The sequence below is a fragment of the Diabrotica virgifera genome, chromosome 1 (genome assembly GCF_917563875.1).
Source record: "Diabrotica virgifera virgifera chromosome 1, PGI_DIABVI_V3a".
NCBI lineage: Eukaryota > Metazoa > Arthropoda > Insecta > Coleoptera > Chrysomelidae > Diabrotica > Diabrotica virgifera.
The window spans coordinates 139,496,883-139,518,203 of NC_065443.1; the positions used below are offsets into that span (position 1 = coordinate 139,496,883).

The window sequence follows — 21,321 nt, forward strand, 5'->3', positions numbered from 1 at the left end:
AATTTTAACAATAATTATTCAAATTGAGTGAAATTTAATAAAAAATTTTCCTCTTGGTAAAAGGTATATTAGTTGAAAAAGCCCTAAAGGGCTACAAACACATAAACAAAACGGTTTCGCTCTGTAACAAGAGCATCATCAGTGTTACAAGAACATGGTGAGCCAACAAAAAAATACCAGGTCAAAGCCTTTTAAAAAACCAGACAAAAGTCTAATATAAATAAATACATCGAAAAATCCAAAGGATGGATAAAATTCCTAAGGATACGGTCCTAGGGCAACATATGACTCCCACATGTGGTAAGTGGGTCAAAAGGTAACTAGGTCATTATGTTATAAGAGGTGGCAGGCAACTTCACTACGTCATTATAACATAATGACCTAGTTACCTTTTGACCCACTTACCACGTGTGTGAGTGACATATGTTGCCCTAGGGCCGTATCCTTAGGAATTTTATCCATCCCTTGGATTTTTCGATGTATTTATTTATATTAGACTTTTGTCTGTTTTTTGAAAGGCTTTGACCTGGTATTTTTTTGTTGGCTCACCATGTTCTTGTAACACTGTTGATGCTCTTGTTACAGAGCAAAAACGTTTTGTTCATATGTTTGTAGCCCTTTAGGGCTTTTTAACCTTTAACTACCCGCGCATCAAGTTATAACATAACTACACGCGTGGCGTACTTTATACGCCACAAGAAAATACACTTAAAAACAGCGGATTTGTTTATTTTTTTTTGAAAAAATACATTTAGTTGTTTGTTATAAACCTTATTCGGCATTAGTGAATACTTGGAGTTCCTTCTCAGTAAGCCAATTGGGATTTATAACTGGAATCATGGAATAACTGGATCCCATGATAAATAAAATTACTGATAAAAAGTTTTTTGAAATGTGATTTTTTACATGAGAAAAAGTATTGTTTATAAAGAAAAATATATTTTGTGCCATAATGTCTAAAAAACAATTGAAATATGTACTTATATTACGACTTATATTAATATAATCGTGGCGTATATTGTCCACCACCGGAAACAACAAATAATAAACTGTAAATTACGATCTTCCCAGAACGCCGATTATAACGAAACTAAAACCAAATTTTAAAGCACATTCCAGTGATAGGTTAGAGAGATAAACAAGGTCAAAAATTAAATTTTTAAATATATTTGCAGTAGAATTCTTATATCTGGCGTACAAAATACGCCAGCGCGTGTAGTTAAAGGTTAAAGTAATATACCTTTTACCAAGAGGAAAATTTTTTATTAAATTTCACTTGTAATTAATGGTATACAGCCAACTACAGGAAGTTCTTCCTTGTGGATATTCAAAATGACTTTTGAAATTTTTAAAAATTATTGTTAAAATTTTAAATAATTATGGTTAAAATTTTGAATAATTATTTTTAAAATTTTTGGTAGTGAAATGTTCATTCTAAATGTTATAAAATTGTTTAAAAAATTAATTTTTTATAAAACTAAACACTTCAAGAGTAAACAGTAGCGATCAACAGGTAGCAACAAAATATAACTTCGGGAGATAGTATCATAAACTTTGGCAACAGTGGTAATCTTTGACATTATCTAAGATTAATATTTTGACAATATCATAGTCGCGCTAAATGGAAGTAATAGAAAACGATTTTATTATTAGTAAATAGATATTTATAAAAATAAACCAAAAAGGGGTGAAAATTTTATGTTAAGATAGGTATTTAGAAAGGTATTTGCATGAAATATCTAATAATAAAACAATAATAAATAATCATTTTTTGTTGTGAAGCGAAACAAATTTCGATTTTCGCATAATTTTGGCGTGGTTTTTAACAGGTTCACTGTCCACAGACCACATATGGTCTGTGGACTAAAAGCACTACCAGTTCACAGACCATATGTGGTCTGTTCGTAGATACAATTTTCAGGTTGTTTATAAAAGTGGACGTGAGGAGAATGGCCTTTATTAGACGTGAACTTGACAGAACATATCCCATATATTATAAATAGTGTTGGGACAAAGAGAAAAAAATGTGTAATTTTATCGTAATTGCGATAAATGTAATATCGAAACTAAACACCTACATTTTATTGCGTTTTCACTTTTAGCGAACTAAAAAATGGATATGTAAGATAAAATAATAATATACAATATAATGAAAAGTGAATATTTATTGAAAAAGAAAAAGTATTGAAAAAAAGTTATATGTTCAATGTACTTTTTGGAAACATTGTAGACAATACGGTTTGGTACAGATGTTGCATATTTGTGAAACTCTTTTGGCTTTATTAGTGGCAGCTGCTGATGTTTCTCCTTTTTGACGAAATTCAGCATAGCATCCGGCACACCTACGTCTAGTAATTTTTCCATCTTTTCTATCCAGCGGTTTAAGAAAATGATGTACTTGTGACGAGGTATTGCAGGTGTCTGAACAACGTTTATACCCAAAAGATTTTTCACAATACTCATTTGGGCCTGCAATATTGTACATTTATTTTGCTGGTTCAATTTATTGAACAAATAAACTGTATTTATGATACCCACTCCAAACAGAACATCGACAGCAACTTTTTTGTACCAGGTCAAGGTCTTGCGAATTGGTAGCTAATTTCACGTATTTTGTTCTTAGAACATCCTAAGTTTATCGTAATTGATGAGTTGTCTATGCCATTTCTTATTTGATACAGGGAAAAAATGGATAAAATGAGGAAAGTACGCACATACCACATATGATCTGTGGACTCACGAGACAACTTTTGGTCATTTTTGTTCTATAGAGTCCACAGTCCATATGTGGTATGCTGTAAAACAAATATTTTTTAATTACATATTTATATATTTTACAACATTATTTGTTTATTTAAAGCCAGAAGATATCAATTTTTACAAAAACATAACTGGACTTATGAGCAATTTCCACTCTAAAACCTGGACAGTGAATGGACTTTTTCTTGGAAGGTTTCACTTTATTTTTCGTTTGATTTACTTTTTCCATTTTGTTAAAGTATTGATAATATTTTTAGAATAAAAAATCCTCCTAAAACTTTATATACTCGCATTAGAATTCGAAATATTTTTACGTAAAATATACTTACCTACCTACATATAACTAAAACTCACAATTAACAACAATCTATTCTTTCAAAGAGGCCAACAACTTATACAACAACAACAAATATATAATAAATTAACTATCAATAAAATAAACACTACTTTCCTATGAAACAACAAAAATAAATTCTTAAATGAACACACCACTGCACTGAACAGATATCGATAAAGATGACAGAACAGATTAGAGAAAATCTGACGCAGGTTTGTCAAAATGACAGTGATAATTTCTCTTTGTTGCCTAATTAGTTATTTAGTTATAATATGTTCGATTTCTTGTTAGAAATAAAAAAAATTAGTAGTTCCAAGATTACAGAAAATCTAGGCATGGGATAAAAAGTTTATTTGAAGAAAGTTTATTTTTTTTTCTTCTTAATGACGGTACAGGCTCCTTTTTTCAATATTTTATTTAGTTATAGAGTAATTTCCACGTACTAACATATTTATGAAATTGGGCTCTGTACCTCCATTCTTTATTATATTACGAATATGTGTGCCAAATATCTCGACAAAATATTCAAAATTAGAGCTGCAATCTTGGAACGCGTTTGTTGCTACCTGTTGATCGCTACTGTAGCCTCTTAAGTATCAAGTGTTATACATTCTTGAAATCAGTACAAAGAGGAGAATCCAAATGTCAAATAAAAAAAGGTGGAAATAATATAAAAAAATTAAGGGATGATACGGGGGGTGAGAGAGTGCCTTTCTCGGCAACCTTAAACATGGCATAATGTCTCCCCCTTCATGTATTATTTGACGTGTTTTTGCGTTTTTTCTAAAAATCAATGCTTCAAAAGTTATTTAAGGTGGATAGTTTTATCTGAAGAGCACTGTATATTATTGATCAATTCTGTAATATGTCATAGTATAATGTCACGGATGGACAATGTTACCTTATTTATAAAAAATAGTAGAAACTGGTTAATTATACTCGGTTCGCTCATCCCAGTCCCAACTGTTTAGTAAATTAAGTAATTATTTGTTACTACTTTGCTTAAATTTTGACCGACTGATAGTGGCCGGAAACTAGTATACAACCAAGCATATACTCTGTCTAATATACTTACCGTTGCACGTCATCCGCGTCATAGCCCGTGAAGTCACATGATACCAACACGAAATATTTAGGCGGTAGGTGTGTTCTTTTTAAGAATCATTTTGCCGAGTACACTGGAATTACAGCCACTAGACATATTTTATTATAAACGCGTAGAAATAATATTTGAAGATTTCTATTAATGTTAACTTAAAGAAATACACAATATGTTTCATTTAATTTGTATAAATGGATTATAAAGCGTTTTTATGAAGCACATTTGTTCGAAACACACTGTAACTGTAATCGAAGGAAGGTGACATTTTGGCATAAATTGGTAACATTTATTTGACAGTTGCGGTATTGACACTTCAGATTTGTTTTTATTTTTTACTATAAATATTTATTTTATTATATTTATTATTTAGTTTAACGTAAGATTATAACTTATTTCTTCTTTTCTATTTCTAATGTCTTTATTTATTTACATCGAATATTAATTTGCTTTGTCGTATAATCCACTTCGCAAAAATTATGTGATATATTTGATTTAAAATGAATTTAAGAATTCTTTGTAATTGGGTAACAATGTCAACTTAGATCTCTGACGTAGATCATGTCGTGCAACGGTAAGTATATTAGACGGACTGTACGTGCTCATACTCAATATTTAAATAAAAAAAATATACACTGCATAGTTTATTAGATAACAAAATAAAACTACATCAATAAGTGTATTCTTGAAATCTTGTAGGTAGTCGTTTATATATTAAAATTTAGAGATAGAAAGTTTTTGATAAATACAGTGGTGAGTGCGCTAATAACCGGAAACGCAAAATAATATTAAAAAAGATAGTAGAGGTGGTAAATTATCGGTATAAACCTATAAAAAATGACCACTTACAATAGTTTCCCACATTTATTGACGTTAGCTTTTTTTTTTCGTTTTTTTCGTCCGAGGGAATGGGAAAACTGTATCTGTTTAATTTTTAAATATAAATATTTTAAAAATTAAAGTAAAATTATTATTAAGTAACTCATTCATCATAATCTTTGTTTTTGATTTATTTATCGACGCCTTGCTTCCAAACTCACTCATTCTATTCCTTCTAATAGCTCCGTCAAAATTATTTAAAATTAAAAAAATGTTAATGTCACGTTAACGTCATACGTATGATTAAGGTCAACTGTCTAACGTCTAAAGGTGGGAAACTATCGTAAGTGGTAATGTTTTATAGGTTAATACCGATAATTTCCCACCTTTTTCACCTCCTTTTATTTCACAACGCATTATGTTGTCGCAGGGCCGTAAGTTCGATGTTGGGGACCCCGGGGCAAACGTGATCTGGGGGGGGGGGGTTTACGCCCCAGCGGAAGGGGGGTCCGGAAAAATGTTTGATATTTAACCCCTTGAAAACGCATTTTAATGCATTCCATGACTGAAATTTCTTGTTCCTATTTTAGTTGACCAACACAAAAAAAATTTATAGGCTTTATAGAGACAAACAAGTCAAATACAAGCAATGAAAGAAGAAAATAAACGATAAACGGAAAATGATACGATATTAGCAGAAAGACAAGAAATGAATTTAAAAGAAAACCAATAAAATGAACAGATGGTAAAACAAAATGAGATAATATAATGAAACAATAAGAAGAAAATTTCTTGAACTTAAAAACAGAATGGAAAAATATGAAGATTCGAAGGTTTATTTAGAGAAAATGCAGGAAGAGGTAAATCAGATTGCTGAGGAGATACAGAAAATTGAAAAGGTGGAAGACACATTCCAACATATGCAGAACTTCGATGATTGCAAAGAAATTATAAGAAGCCATCTAAAAGACCGAGCTGCTTAATGGATGAAAATTATTGGATATGTAATTTAGCATGTTAACAATTACAAAAAACAAGGGTTGCCCGATCTAATCTTGTTGTAACTATAATTCATTAATAATTAAAAAATGACATTTTTTTTTATAAATAAAAAAAATCCACCCTGACACATATTATTTAAGATTTTTTGGATCATTCTAAACAAAAAAGGTCTTTTGTAATTTTTCTCTAAAGTTGATCGTTTTCGAGTTATAAACAATTTAAAACTGAAGAAAGGACGAAAGATGACAATTTTCAAGGCTTAAAAACACAAGTAAAAAATATCATTTTGGAAATTACGAAGTACATACATAAATTCAAGTTCAAACCTTTTTTTATCAGGTCTCGATAAGAATTTTAGCCATGTTTTATTCTAAAACATATTTTTTAAATTGTTAATAAGGAAGGTTTATTATGGGGAGACTGGCATTAACAACTAAAAAAACAATTTTTCAGAATAAAATAAGTCCAAAAGACTTATCAAGAACTGATAGAATAAGGTTTGAACTTGAATTTAGGTACTTTCTTCTAGGTACTAATTTCCAAAATGATATTTTTTACTTATGTTTTTGAGCCTTGAAAATCGTCATCTTTCATTCTTTTTTTAGTTTTAAATTGTTTATATCTAGAAAACGATCAACTTAGAGAAAAATTACAACAGACCCTTTTTGTCTAGAATGAACTAAAAAATCTGAAATACTATCTGCCCGGGTCGAATTTTTTTTTTATTTAAAAAAATGTCATTTTTCAATTACTAATTAATTATAGTTAGAACAAGATTAGATCGGGCAACCCTTGTTTTTTGTAATTGTTAACATGCTAAATTACATATCGTCGGTATACTGCGAAAACCAGATAAATGACAAATTTTAAAATATTGAGTTAAGTATACCAAAATTCTCAGCTTTTTACGCTCTAGATACAGGTAAAACCCAATAAATGATACGACTTACCATTCAGCAGATAATTTGTGTAATAAACAAATAAGTTACACCTAACCAACTTTTCATTTTCAAATAAAACAATATATCACTCCTTATTTCCATAAAATCAAAGTTCTGTTGCATGTAAAACCAACTAAGCGCACATATATATTGGACAGACAACAATATATTTCTACTGCTGTAAATCTACCATATTCAGTAAAAAGGTGATAAGTGTCTTTAATACAGTGTGATTTATTTTGATTTACAGGTAAAACCAGGTAAGTGATCGCACCTCGATCTTAAATTTAGGTTTAATCAGCTAGATCTCTTAACTTGCTCAAACTAATGATAGAATTTATTTCTGATATATGCATCTTTCACTAACATATCGAATATCAAACACAACTGGTCCGCTTAATTCAAAATAAAGCACTAAACTTTAAAAACGTTTTTTCTCGATTTCAGTATTTCGACATTTACCTGGTTTTCGTAGAATACCGATGATATCCAATACTTTTTCTCCATTAAACAGATCGGTGCAGATCGGCCTTACATCGTATCTTAGACTACAATGGTAGTTACGGCCCTGTGTTGTCCATCTTTTGCGTTATTTTGCCGTTTATTAGCGCGCTCATCACTGAATACTGTTACGACAGTTTTGATCCTACAAAAAGAAAATTCTCTTGACGTAAAAGAAGAAGTATTAAGTACGAGAATATTCGAGATGCCATCGAATATCCAGAAATGTCGAGTGAAGTCTTGAATGTCAGAAAAAGGAAGTTGACATTCACAGAAATATTATGTATTTCAGTTTTTGAAGTTTATGGTTATCATAAAGTGTAATTATTGTAAACAAGTTGGTTTCTGAATAAATTGATTTAAACGAAGTGCAACAATACACTCAGATTATTCATGATTGTTCTGCTTTTTTTCAATTAAAGAAGTCTGCAACAGTAAGTTTAGTTGATCTATAAATATCTTTCTAATAATCTTTTCATCTATCTTTTTTTAGTTTATTTAAGTAGTTTTTAATATTTTTCATGTAACATTTCATATCTCTACTTAATTATAAAATATTCAGAAAAGAATTTATACGAATTATGTTAACATTATCAGACGGATGATTTGATGATTAATAACCAACGAACTGTCAATACTTTAACTTTGTCTAATGTGGCTCTACTCTCCATATATTTGTGATTATTTTTCACATCCTTTATTGCTGTCAATAAAGTCACAAATGTCATCAATTTGTCAGCGAGTAAAAATACTTTAAGGTTTAGGTGGTATGCATTGTGTATAATATAATCAACTTTTGAATAAAAACAGGCTTCATCCAATACATCAGTTTTCTAAAGATTCAAAGATCTCAACATAATATTTTGTTCTAAAATGATCTAATAACATTTTAACCTTAAAGAGAACATCCTCTCCTGGATTCAAGTTATCAGGTAAATGTAACAACTAAAATATTTTGATATCAGTCACGAGACATCTTCTTCTAGTGCCGACTCCACTAATGAAGGTTGGCTATAACCATTGCAAATTTGTTTATATTTTCTCATCATCATCATCATCATCAATGGCGTTACAACTCTTCTTGAGTCTTTGCCACGTTTACTATTGCCTTCCATGTTTGTCGGACCAATTCCCATTTTCGCACTCCCATTTTCTCTAGATCTTCTTTGATTGCTTTTTAATCTTTTTTCTCGGCCGTCCCAGTGACCTTCTCCCATCTGGCCGTTCCCAGAACACATTGTTTATAAGGCGATTGTCGTTACTGCGTATCACATGCCCTGCCCATCTGAGTCTATTGGCCTTTATATATCTGACTAGATTTTCCTTTCCGAATAGAGACTCGTTATTGTATCTGCGCCTCCATTCGTTTGTGACGCTGTCTCTGCAAGGGCCATATATCATTCCAGTCCATGTTTCGCTTCATTTCCAGTTCCAACAGTCCATGTTTCGCTTCCATACGCGACTGCTGGTCGTATTATGGTCTTATATATGTGGATTTTCTACCTATTGAAAGAAGTTTTGACTTCATTAGATGCTGCATTGCAAAGAAAGATCTGTTTCCTGCCATTATTCGCGTTTCAACTTCTCGCTCTATTTTGTTGTCATTTGTGATTGTTGCTCCTAGATATTTAAATTCTTAACCACTTCGAAGTTGTGATCGTTTATAGTAATGTTTTGCCTTATTCGCCGTCGTTCTTGGTTTGAGACGACCATGGATTTTGTTTTGTCTTCATTTATTTTTAGACCTATGTTTAATGCAGCTTCTTCAAAGCTCGAGAAAATATCCTTAATTTCTAATGTTGATTGTGCCACTGCGTCTACGTCATCGGTAAAGGCGAGTATGATTTTTGCTTCCCGAGCAGTTATGTCTGGTTTGATTTTTGGATACATTTTTTGCATGACATAATTCTAAGACCAGTTTAAACAACAATGGGAACAATGGATCTCCCTGTCTCAGTCCAGAATTTACGCAGAAAGCATTTGATATTTCCCCAATATTCTAACTTGTGCAAAGGAGTTACTTACACAGATTTGTGTTACCGCAGCTAGTTCCTTGGGTACGCCGAGCTCGATCATTCTCTTCCATAATGTTGCACGATTAATTGAATCATAAGCCTGTTTGAAATCTATAAAGATCTGATGCACGTCCTGATTATATTTCCAAGACTTTTCAAGCATTTGTCTTATTGAAAATATTTGATCAATAGTCGATCTTCCAGGCCTGAAACCACACTGGTAGTCACCAACTATTTCTTCGGCGCATGGTAGGAATCTTTTTAATAATATCGAAGCCAATATTTTATACGTAGTGTTGATTAGTGAGATTCCTCTGTAATTCATTCATGATTCCTTTTTTCCTTACTTGGGTATTGGTACAATAATATTACCACATCATTCTTTCGGCATTATTTTCTGTTGCCAGGCGTTTTCTATTAATTGATGGATTTTACTTATGAGTTCATGACCGCCTGCTTTTAATTAGCTCGGCATCAATATTGTCCAGGGGATTTATCGTTTTTAAGCGTTTTTATGGCATGCGTAATTTTTTCCATGCTTGGTGGGGGTATTTCTAATTCGGCCGTTTGATACTCATGTTCTCCGTTGTTTCCACCATTTTCTGCTTTTCTTAAAAGCGTCTGTGTTGTTAACCCTTCCAGTCGCGAATGTTTTTCAGCCAGAATGTTTGTCGTCTAACAGGAACCTTTTTTCCTTCGATTTTACCCTTCATAATTAGATGTAACAACCCCTACTTATCATTTCTAAGCATGGGCCCCAAATACGCTGTTTTCTCCTTTTAATGGTGGTCAAAAGTTCTCTGTCATTCCCTTAATGATACATGTATTTTTGATTTGATTTTGTTTTTCCTACATCAGTCTAAAATTAAATTATAGAATGACTAGATTAGGCTTGTAACCTTAAGAGGCAACAGTAGCGCGCAGAAAACGCGGTCCAAGATAGCGACTGTAATTTTGAATATTTTGTCGAGATAGTTGGCACACATATTCGTAATATAATAAAGAATGGCGGTACAGAGCCCAATTTGAGAAATATGTTAGTACGTGGAAATTACTCTATAACTAAATAATATATTGCAAAAAGGAGCCTGTACTGCCATTAAGAAGAACAAAAAAATACACTTTCTTCAAATAAACTTTTTTATCCCATACCTAGATTTTGTGCCCCATTGCATCTACTAAAAATCGATTTTCTATAACAAGAAATCGAACGTGTCTGACTCGGCAACATTTAGCACGCCGATGAGTATAAAAATTATTATTTTTGATAGTATAATGTCACTGTCAGTGTCGAATTACCGACCCACTGTTGGCCTCACTGTTGAAAGTTCGCAGAACTTTCGAAAAATAAATATATTGATGACGCGCTACTGTTTACTCTTAAATGATTTTCATTTTGATTGTCTGTATACTTGCCTTACCGTAGTGGGGTAGGTATACAGTGATGAGCGCGCTAATAATTCGTCAAAATAACACAAAAGATGGAAAAAATAATACATTGTGAAGTAAAAAGAAATGGAACTAGTAGAGGTGGAAATTATCGATATAAACGTATAAATTAACATAACATTACATAGTTTCCCACCTTTAGATCTATGGAGGAGTATGACAACTGTCACTGTGGCAGGAGAATTTTATAAGATACTTCTGTCCCAGACGTCTAAAGGTGGGAAACTATATACGGGGGTGTCCAGAAACTCGACCGACAAACAAAGACAGGAGATTCCTCCTAGTTCGAAACTTGTCCTTTCACCTAGTCCGAAAATGCTTCTTAAGGGAGCTAGAGCTCTTTGAAGATGGCGTCTTGTAATTAGTTTTCCTTAAATACCTCCAGAACGCTTATAGTTAGAAAAACGAAAATTGGTACACATATTTATCTTCCAGAGATAAATCGATTTCATCCATTGTGAATTTCTAGTACCAGTCATAGGCGTCCGTTTTGGGTGGGGCAACGGTTATTTTATCGCATAATTTTTTTGTCTTAAACTTTTACGCATTATTGATGCTGGATTTTTAAATTGTGAGGTATTCTAGTACTAAAAGGTTACTCTTGCTTTAAGTCGATAGAACACACCGTTTTCTAGAAAAATCGTTTTGAAAATTTTTAGTTTCCTGAATTTGAAAAAAAAAAATTGAAAAAAAAATTGAAAAAAATTTTCACAAAAAAAAACGGTGTATTTTATCAACTTAAAGCAAGAGTAACTTTTAGTGCTAGAATACCTCATAATAAATTCTTAAAAATTAAGACAAAAAAGTTATGCGATAAAATAACCGTTGACCTACCCAAAGCGGACGTATATGACCGGTACTAGAAATTCACAATTAATGAAATCGATTCATCTCTGGAATATAAATAAACGTACCAGTTATCGTTTTTCTAAATAGTTTTTTTTTTAATCTTTTTTTTTGATATTCAAAAAACGAAAAATTTTCAAATCGATTTTTCTAGAAAACGGTGTATCCCATCGACTTGACTACGTTTTAGTTCTATAATACCTTACATTTTAATAGTCCAGACTCCAAAATGCTTACAAATTAAAAACAAGAAAGTTATGCGATAATATAACTGTTGCCCTACCCAAAACGAACTGGAAGATAAATATGTGTACCAATTTTCGTTTTTCGAAATAGAAGCGTTATGGAGATATTTAAGAAAAACTAATTACCAGACGCCATCTTAAAATAGCTCTAGCTCCTTTAGAAAGCATTTTCAGACTAGATGAATTGGGTTAAATTGTCTTAAAATTATGTGAGGAATCTCCTGTCTTCGTTTGTCGGTAGAGTTTCTGGACACCCTGTATAATGTAAAGTTAATTTGTACGTTTATATCGATAATTTCCACTTCTACTAGTTTCATCTCATTTTAGTTCACAATGTATTATGTTTTCCGTCTTTTGCGTTATTTTGCCGGTTATTAGCGCGCTCATCACTGTATAGGTAATCAACCCTTGCAGGAGAAAAGTGTGACCCTTGACCCTTATCCAAAAATGTTTATTATGATTAATTTAAAAAATTTATGTTGAAGCAAAAAATGTTTTCTATATTATTAACAAAGAGGTCGGTTAGGCTTGGATAGATTAACCTTAGATAAGATAAGATGTAACCACTTACTTCGTTTCCGGCTGCATGGTTTAATCCTAAAGCCAAAAAAATGTAGCAATGAAATCAGTGGGCAGTGAGTAGGATGTGGGATTGTGGGATTGAAGTATGGCAACTTCTATCCTTTGTATATTAATTTCTTGGAGTTGCATGAACACCCATTTTCCATTACTTACAGTTGAGTCCGCGAGTTTACCCGTGCGTCATCATTTAAAGCATACGAAATAAGTCGGAAATTTACTAAATATTATATTATCGGATATTATTCCGATCACGGGTTATAGTATAAAATTTGACGTTATCAAATAAATAGAATGTCAAATGTAAGTTTTGCTTTAAAATTTTGGTGCACAATTACAGCTACATTTGAAGTAGCTTAATCAATTATTTTATTATCATTGATTAATAAATAAATAAACAATTTATAAAATAATTCAATAACATATTTTCTTTTTGTTATTTTATTCACTTTGGCGGAACCTTAAACACAAGCATTCAACTGTGTCAACAATGAGGTTACCTTTGTACGTTGTCAAAATTTATCGTAAAATAACATAAACTTATTACAAAATTTCTAACTCCAATATAAAATTAGTTGTTAAAACAACTGTTTGTATACTATAAAAAACTTCATAATGAAAAAATTCGACAAAATAACAGCAAAAAATTTAACAAACTGACAGCCACAAAAGTAAACAAACCAAAACGTCAGAAATTGTACTTAAAATATGTGAAGACATCCCCAATCGTCTTTCTTTGTGCCTATCTCTTTTCAATGCACTGAGTCTAAATCGTTCATAAAAATAACATGTGTTTTTACTTAATAACAGGCGGCAGCTGGTTTGTCATTAATTTCATTCGTGGAAGAGCATGATGCTAAATAAAAAGTACATATGTGTTTTATCTCGCCAGGTATTAATGACGCACGGGTAAAGACTCGCGGACTCAACTGTATTCATCATTTGTTAATAATATTTTTTTTTCATTTTAAGATACCCCTGAAGATATTATGTTAGAACCGGATCCAATACCGACAGTGGATATTACATTAGAACCTAGAGACGAACACGTTGATGAATCATTAATAGTACGATTAAAAGAAATTTTTCCACAAGCTTGCCCCGATTATCTTCGAAAGTTGTGTCGCGGCAAACAGTGGTCTGAATTCGATAATTTAGTAACTGTGTTATTATCAAATGAGTACCCTCAAAGACCTGAAAGAGTTCCCAGTCCTCCGAAGGAGTTAGATCTCGATGAACAATTAAACATAGTAAAAGAATTATTGCCGGACGCAGACCCGACGTATCTTAGGTATAAATGTGAAAAGATTGGAAATGATGTAGAGGCATTGAATGCCTTTATAAACGAAGCAAGAGAACTAAAGAACTATCCAACTTTGAAAGAGTATTTAAGAAAACAAAAGTTCACGGCACAAATAAAGCAATATACAGAAGAATTTAATGTGGAAAATTTTGTAGCATTGTTTCCAAATCCAGAGCAGACCTTTAATGATCCAAATAGAACTATTGATGTGGATTATCGTTCTGAACCGTACGTCACTTATTTCTTTCAAAGTAGGTATGACAGAATATCTGTAAAGATTATACGGTCTGTACTAGCACAAACTAAATTTAATATCCTAGCTTCCGACAAAATATTACAATCTAAATGTAAAACAGGCGAGGTGATGAAGTCACGTAGAAAAATGTATCGTCATGAAAGTCCTCCTCAAAATATTCTTCTCTTGCAAAACCTGGCTTATTTAACTCACAAAGAGGAAATAGAGCAGTACATTAAAGAAGCAAAAGGAAAGGAAGAAGCTGAACGCAAAAATGCCAAAGAGAACGGTTTAATGAATGAATGTAAGTGCTGTTATGACAATGAAGTCATGCCTAAAGATTCATTTAATTGTCCAAATGGCTGTGTTTTTTGTAAGAGCTGTATCAAAAAGAGTTGTGAAATATCTATGGGAGAGGCTAAGACTGAAATTATGTGTTTGAATGGTTGTCCAATAGAATTTACTCTACATACGCTACAGTTGGTACTTTCGCCAAAATTATTTTCAAAATTAGCACAAAAGAAAGCATTAGCTGAAGTCAGAGCAGCAGGTAAGTGTAATTTATTTTTAATCAAGCTTACAATAATTCTTCTTCATGTGCCTTATCTTTTAAGGACATTGGCGATCATCATGGCCGATTTTAATATGTCTGCTGTAGTTCTCTTCCTCTTCTTCTTCTTCTTTTTGAGTAGACATGACTGTCTGTTTTTCAATGTGCCTCCAGTAATCCTTGTCATTTCATCATTTTCGTGGTTTTCCCACTGATCGTCTTCCTATTGGGGAACCGTCTCTCGCCGCCGTCTATTTCTTGTCATTCGTCTTATGTGGTCGTTCCATTATACTCTTCTGTTTTTTACCCAGTCATTAATGTTCTCCACCGTGCATCTCCGTCGTATATATGCACTTTTAGCTCTGTGTGACATCCAAATATAGATAAATATACATATAGTCCATTCTTTCACGGTTTTTGCTCTAAATTTTAAAGAACCGCTTGGATTGACATGAAATTTGGCATACGTATAGCTTACATGTCAAAGAAAAAAAGTGATATTGTGTCGATGTGTGCTTTTGCCCTGGGGGTGACTTTAACCCCCTCTTGGGGTGAAAAAATATATGTCCAAAATAAGTCCGGAAATGGGTAAACTGACTAATTTTAAGTAACTTTTCTTCTATAGAGCTTTTTCGCCAAGTCAACACTTTTCGAGTTATTTGCGAGTGAATCTGTTCATTTTTCAACAAAATAACCACATTTTTAGACGGTTTTTCGCAAATAACTCAAAAAGTAAGTATTTTGTCGAAAAAAACGTTCTTAGCAAAAATAAAGCCTATAAAAAAGTAAAAAGAATGGTGTACGCGTTAGGTTTCTGGATCTCGTAGAACCAGAGTTATAGCCAATGAAAAATAGATTCATATTCACCAAATTTCAAATACAATATTTCGACGTAAAATATCCAAAAAATTAAGCACTTTTTGGGAAAAACCCGTTATGGCTTTTTTAAAGTGTTTAAAAAAAGCTTTATTTCTGTTTTTACAAAAAGTTTCTAACTTTAAATTTAAGCAAGTTACGCTCAAAATAAAGTTGGTCCCTTTTGTTTTTGCAAAAAAAAATCGGGAAGACCACCCCCTAATTAGCAACTTAAATGAAATTAATCGTTACCGCTCCGCAAATTATTTTAATTATGTTGTGTTTATATGATCTGTAAGTTTCATCGATTTAAAGTGCTTATTTTTGAAAAAATTTGGTTTCAAATTAAAATTTTTAAAAATTTAAATTTTGAAAAATATGCTTTTTTCAAAATAACTTAAAAATTGTTAAGAGATACCAAAAATCTCGAAAAACAAAAAAAGTCAGATTTGCTTTTCTGAATATCATGTATTTTTTTGTTTTTCTCTTAGACAAAAATTGATTGAGATTTGGTGTTTCTAAATTTGCATACATTCGTGATCAGTGACTCGTTCAACCCCTTTTAACTACAGCCCTTTCAATAATAAGGACTTTGAACCGATGAAACTTACAGATCATATAAACAATATATATACGAGTCAAGAAACTTGTGAAGTCGTAACGATTAAGTTCATTTAAGATACTAATTAGGGGGTGATTTTCTCGATTTTTTTACCAAAACCAAAAGGGACTAACTTTATTTTGACCGTAACTTGTTTAATTTTGATGCTAGATTTTTTTTTATAAAACAAAAATGAAGCTTTTTTTAAACACTTTAAATAAGTTGTAATGAGTTTTCCCCGAAATGTGCTTCATTTTTGGTTATTTCACGTTAAAGTATTCCGTTTGGAATTTGACGAATATGAACCTATTTTTCATTAGCTATTACTCTGCTTCTACTAGGTGTAGAGACGTGATATATACACTATTTTTTTAAATTTTTTACAGGCTATATTTTTATTAAGAATGTTTTTTCGACAAAATACTTACTATTTGAGTTATTTGCGAAAAACCGTCTAAAAGCGTGGTTATTTTGTTGAAAAAATGAACATATTCACTGCCAAATAACTCGAAAAGTATTGACTTAGTGAAAAAACTCTATAGAACAAAAGTTACTTAAAATTAGCCAGTTTATCGATTTCCTTACTTTCTTTGGACGAATATTTTTTCACCCGCAAGAGGGGTGAAAACCACCCCCAGGGCAAAAGCACATATCGGCAGAATATCACTTTTTTCTTTGACTTGTTAGCTATGTGTATGCCAAATTTCATGTAAATCCAAGCGGTTCTTTAAAATTTAGAGGTTTTGCAATATTTTACCGTTAAAGAACGGACTAATAGGTATTTTAGTTACTTGTACATTACTGTAATTTCTTAGTTAGTCATTAAGAAACTCTTCTACTGAATAATATGGTCTTTTAGATAGATGGGATTTTGTCATTTTACGGAACTAGGGGAAAGATGTTGCAGATTTAATTTGTAAAGGGAGATGGCTGTATAGTTTTTTTGCGGAATATAATATAGATTTCTTTACTAACTCGGTGTCTGAATATGTTCATTTTTTCAACAAAATAACCACGCTTTTAGACGGTTTTTCGCAAATAACTCAAATAGTAAGTATTTTGTCGAAAAAACATTCTTAATAAAAATATAGCCTGTAAAAAATTTAAAAAAATAGTGTATATATCACGTCTCCACACCTAGTAGAAGCAGAGTAATAGCTAATGAAAAATAGGTTCATATTCGTCAAATTCCAAACGGAATACTTTAACGTGAAATAACCAAAAATGAAGCACATTTCGGGGAAAACTCATTACAACTTATTTAAAGTGTTTAAAAAAAGCTTCATTTTTGTTTTATAAAAAAAAATCTAGCATCAAAATTAAACAAGTTACGGTCAAAATAAAGTTAGTCCCTTTTGGTTTTGGTAAAAAAATCGAGAAAATCACCCCCTAATTAGTATCTTAAATGAACTTAATCGTTACGACTTCACAAGTTTCTTGACTCGTATATATATTGTTTATATGATCTGTAAGTTTCATCGGTTCAAAGTCCTTATTATTGAAAGGGCTGTATTGAAAGGGCTGTAGAAAAGACTGCAAATACAAAATAAGTGATTTATGTGATCGTTCATGGATATTTTTTCATTTTTCCAACTTTATATAAACAATGGTTTTATAGAATTAACTTGCACGGCCGATAAATACATTGGATTTTTAATCCAGTTCGATCCAAGGTCTTGGTTAAATTGTATTTTAGAATAAAGATAATGCAGTTGTTTTATAGTGTGGTAATAATATTACCAACTTAAACAAAGGTTTTGTGCGGCCCGGTTGGATTAGACGTTGTTCTACATTTTCTTAAAAATTTCAAATTTCTCTTTGTGACTATTTTTATGCTTTTTTGTAGGTATCGATGAGCTCGAGTCATGTCCATTCTGTGACTTCGCGAGTATCCCGAACACTGAAGATAAAATTTTCCGTTGCCTCAATCCTGATTGCATGAAGGAGTCCTGTAGATTATGCAAAGAAGAAAACCACGTGCCTTATAAGTGTGATGAAGTTGAAAAGGATGATGACGTTAAAGCTCGCGTTTATGTCGAAAATAAAATGACAGAAGCCTTGCTACGCAAATGTTACAAATGTGCCAAGAGTTTCTTCAAAGAGGAAGGTTGCAATAAGATGACTTGCGTCTGTGGAGCGACAATGTGTTATGTATGTAAACAACCAGTCAAAGATTATAAACATTTCAATGGTTTGGGAGGAGATAAATTTGAACTGTGTCCATTATACAGTGATTCCAATGAAATCAATCGGAGTAATGTTCTCAAGGCTGCCGAAGCTGCAAAATCTAAAGTTGATCCAAACAAACTAAAGGTAAGTATAGTACCTCCGCAATTAGGAAGTACCAGCTTAAATTTTCATTTTTGAAAATCTCCAACCCGAACGGTCTTGACGCAGCCACGACACTGCCCGGCATTAAGAAATCACCATCAACTACTTCTAGATAATAAGAGCGTTCGCGGGTACCTGTCAGCGACTAGTCGTTGACAATTCCTAACCTCACCTAATATAAATACTACCGTTAAAAGATAAATAAACAAGGTATATTTACTTTTAATTAATATTAATAACTAATTATTAAATTATAGTAGGTAAATATACCTTGTATATTTATCTATTAACGATATTATTTATATTATTTTAAAGTGCGCATGCGATTTGCTGACAATTTGTCGCCGACAGTTACCCGCGAACGCACTTAATATTTGGAACTAGTAAAGATGCGCGGTATTATTAATGTGTTTTCGGCTTACTCTGTAAAATTTCCTCTAAAAGATTCATTTAACATCATCAGTTACATTAAGGAACATTTCACGTGAAACCGACAACGAAAATAAAGTAAAGTAGTGAAATTTGTTCATATCTTGATCGAATTACCTCTAGTAGATATGAATGTAAACAATATTTTGTTTGTAGGGGAGAGTTGGATACAACGGGATAGTCGGATAAAACGGGATACCTAGCCTAGAGACATAACTAGTGCTGCTATCAATCGGACTACTACGAAAACTTGTTCTCAGTCGTCATTTTAACGTTTTCAGTTCGTTTTACCTCGATGAACCACTATTTGATGAAAAGTTGTGTTTAGAATTGTTTGACTCTATTTTTTTGGTACTTTGTACTTTTAAGTGCGTTATTTTCTACATTATATTGCCTACATATATAAAAATATAATTCCGGTGACTATTACATTTAATTAAGCACTCATTAATGAATATTCTCATGTGTAGTCTATCTAATTTTACTTTCACGTTTAGGCAGGAGCCATTTTTGTTTTGAAAAATGTCCAATGAGTTGGACAAAGCGGGACACATAAGTGGGATAAAATGGGATACAGTTTCTTATGTCCCGGTTTATCCACCTATTTATTTGTTGGCCTATTAATTTTTTAAATAGCGATATGAACCGTGTTCTCATAATGCAGAAAAGAACAACATATTTTTATGTAACTTTTGTTCTGATATACGTACATAGTCTTAAATAAAAGGTCTTATTTTTCATTTTGCAATACAACACAAAAATCACCTATTTTTAAGTTTCTGACTACTAAAGATACTGTTTTTTCAAGAGTAAATTTTGCTTCGCAGTCTTATGTCTACTTAATTATACTTTTTAGATAATTTTATACAAAAAAATTCAATATGTATTGTGAACCTGTCCCGTTTTATCCAACCATGGTATGCTAAAACGGGATGTGTAGGACTTTACTAAATATTTTTTTTTACATTTTTCCAGTCATTAAAAATAGCTAAAAATATGTTTTTTTGTGTGCTTGAATAAATGTTATACCTATAAAAAATAATAACATGATTTCTTTAACATATTTTCCGTAGTAAAAATAAACAATAATGGTATCGGGTTTTGTCGAACTCTCCCCTATTATCCTTGATTCCCGAGATATGGACTTATAAAAAAAGAATAGGTGGAAACGTCCATTCACTGTTTACTTCCTTTGAAGGGGAGGCCGTTATACAAATGTAAACATAACGTTTTTAACGTTAGTTGTTAATAAATTCCTTTCAAACTACGTATAGTCAATTTATATTTTTAAACATTTTATTCATTTAATATAATTAAATTCACTCATATCAAGTGATATTTATATTTTATTAATAATTCAACATTTAGTTTGACTTTGACGGATCTGTCAAGCTACGCAACGTACGCTTTGTTAATACATACGTAGGAAAAATAAAAGAATACCCATGAACGAACATATAAAACACGCTGTATTTTCCTGTCACCGTGTCATACAAAAAATTGGCCAGCGCAGGTACATATAATAATTATTATTACGTGTACCTACTTGCGCTGCGCAATTTTCTTTGTGATACGGTGACAGGAAAATACAGCGTGTTTTATATGTTCGTTCATGGGTATTCTTTCATTTTTCCGAATGTACTGATGTGATCTTGATTATTGATATGAGATAATATTCTTATATGTTACTTAATTTAATCAATGTATTAATACTAATCCAATTAATTAACCAGATCACATATCAATATGTTTTCAATCTCAGGGCGAATTATAAATTAATTACTCACTTCCGTGGCTTCTAAATATTTCTTAATGGTTCCTAATCGGGATAGAAAAGAAAAGAGTAAAAAAAATACACATATGGGTTACAATTATAATCAAAATATTTTTTATTTTATTTAAAAGGCAACCAATGCTTAATATTTGCTATTTCTTATTATTCTTAAACATAACATTTACAAATGGGAATCTTATTTCCTTTTGGTTTTCAATTGAAAGTTTTTATTAACATTTAACTATTAGGAGTTATTAGGAACAAATCTATTTAAGTTTGATGAAGCTTTTCTGATATTATTGATTATGTTATTCAATTTTTTATGTGGAATTTAATACGAAAAACCCATACATTCATGTCCAAACAAATGAGACTGACCTTTTCCTGGTGAACTGAAAATGTCCTCACACAAAACCCTTTCCTGCTATCCTTGGCTGCGATCAAACCTCGTCCTGGCTTCCAGTGATGTTCTCCTTTGAAAAACTAGCTCGAATAGCTCTCGTTCCTGCTTTTGTCGTGATGCTGTGTTCTACCTTTTTCGAAACTGCTATCAGCTACCGGGACACTCTGGGCTCAAGGAGGTTCTTTTACTCTCGACCTGGCCTACTTCTCGTTCCACGATAGATACTCCACACTCACGGAACTACACC

General features: G+C 31.9%; 1 protein-coding gene across 3 annotated transcripts in view; it reads left to right on the forward strand.

The window, feature by feature from the left end:
* The window catches only part of LOC126880956 (uncharacterized), a 90,764-nt gene that overhangs the window by 51,212 nt on the left and 18,231 nt on the right, over nucleotides 1–21,321 (forward strand). For all 3 annotated transcript variants that reach the window (XR_007696694.1, XM_050645040.1, XM_050645051.1), the window contains exons 4-5: nucleotides 13,566–14,681; nucleotides 17,984–18,450. Coding sequence is in view for 2 of the 3 variants with exons in the window: in XM_050645040.1 (XP_050500997.1) it covers nucleotides 13,566–14,681; nucleotides 17,984–18,450 (1,583 nt within the window). In the remaining variant the exon portion in view is untranslated. The remainder of the gene's footprint in view (nucleotides 1–13,565; nucleotides 14,682–17,983; nucleotides 18,451–21,321) is intronic.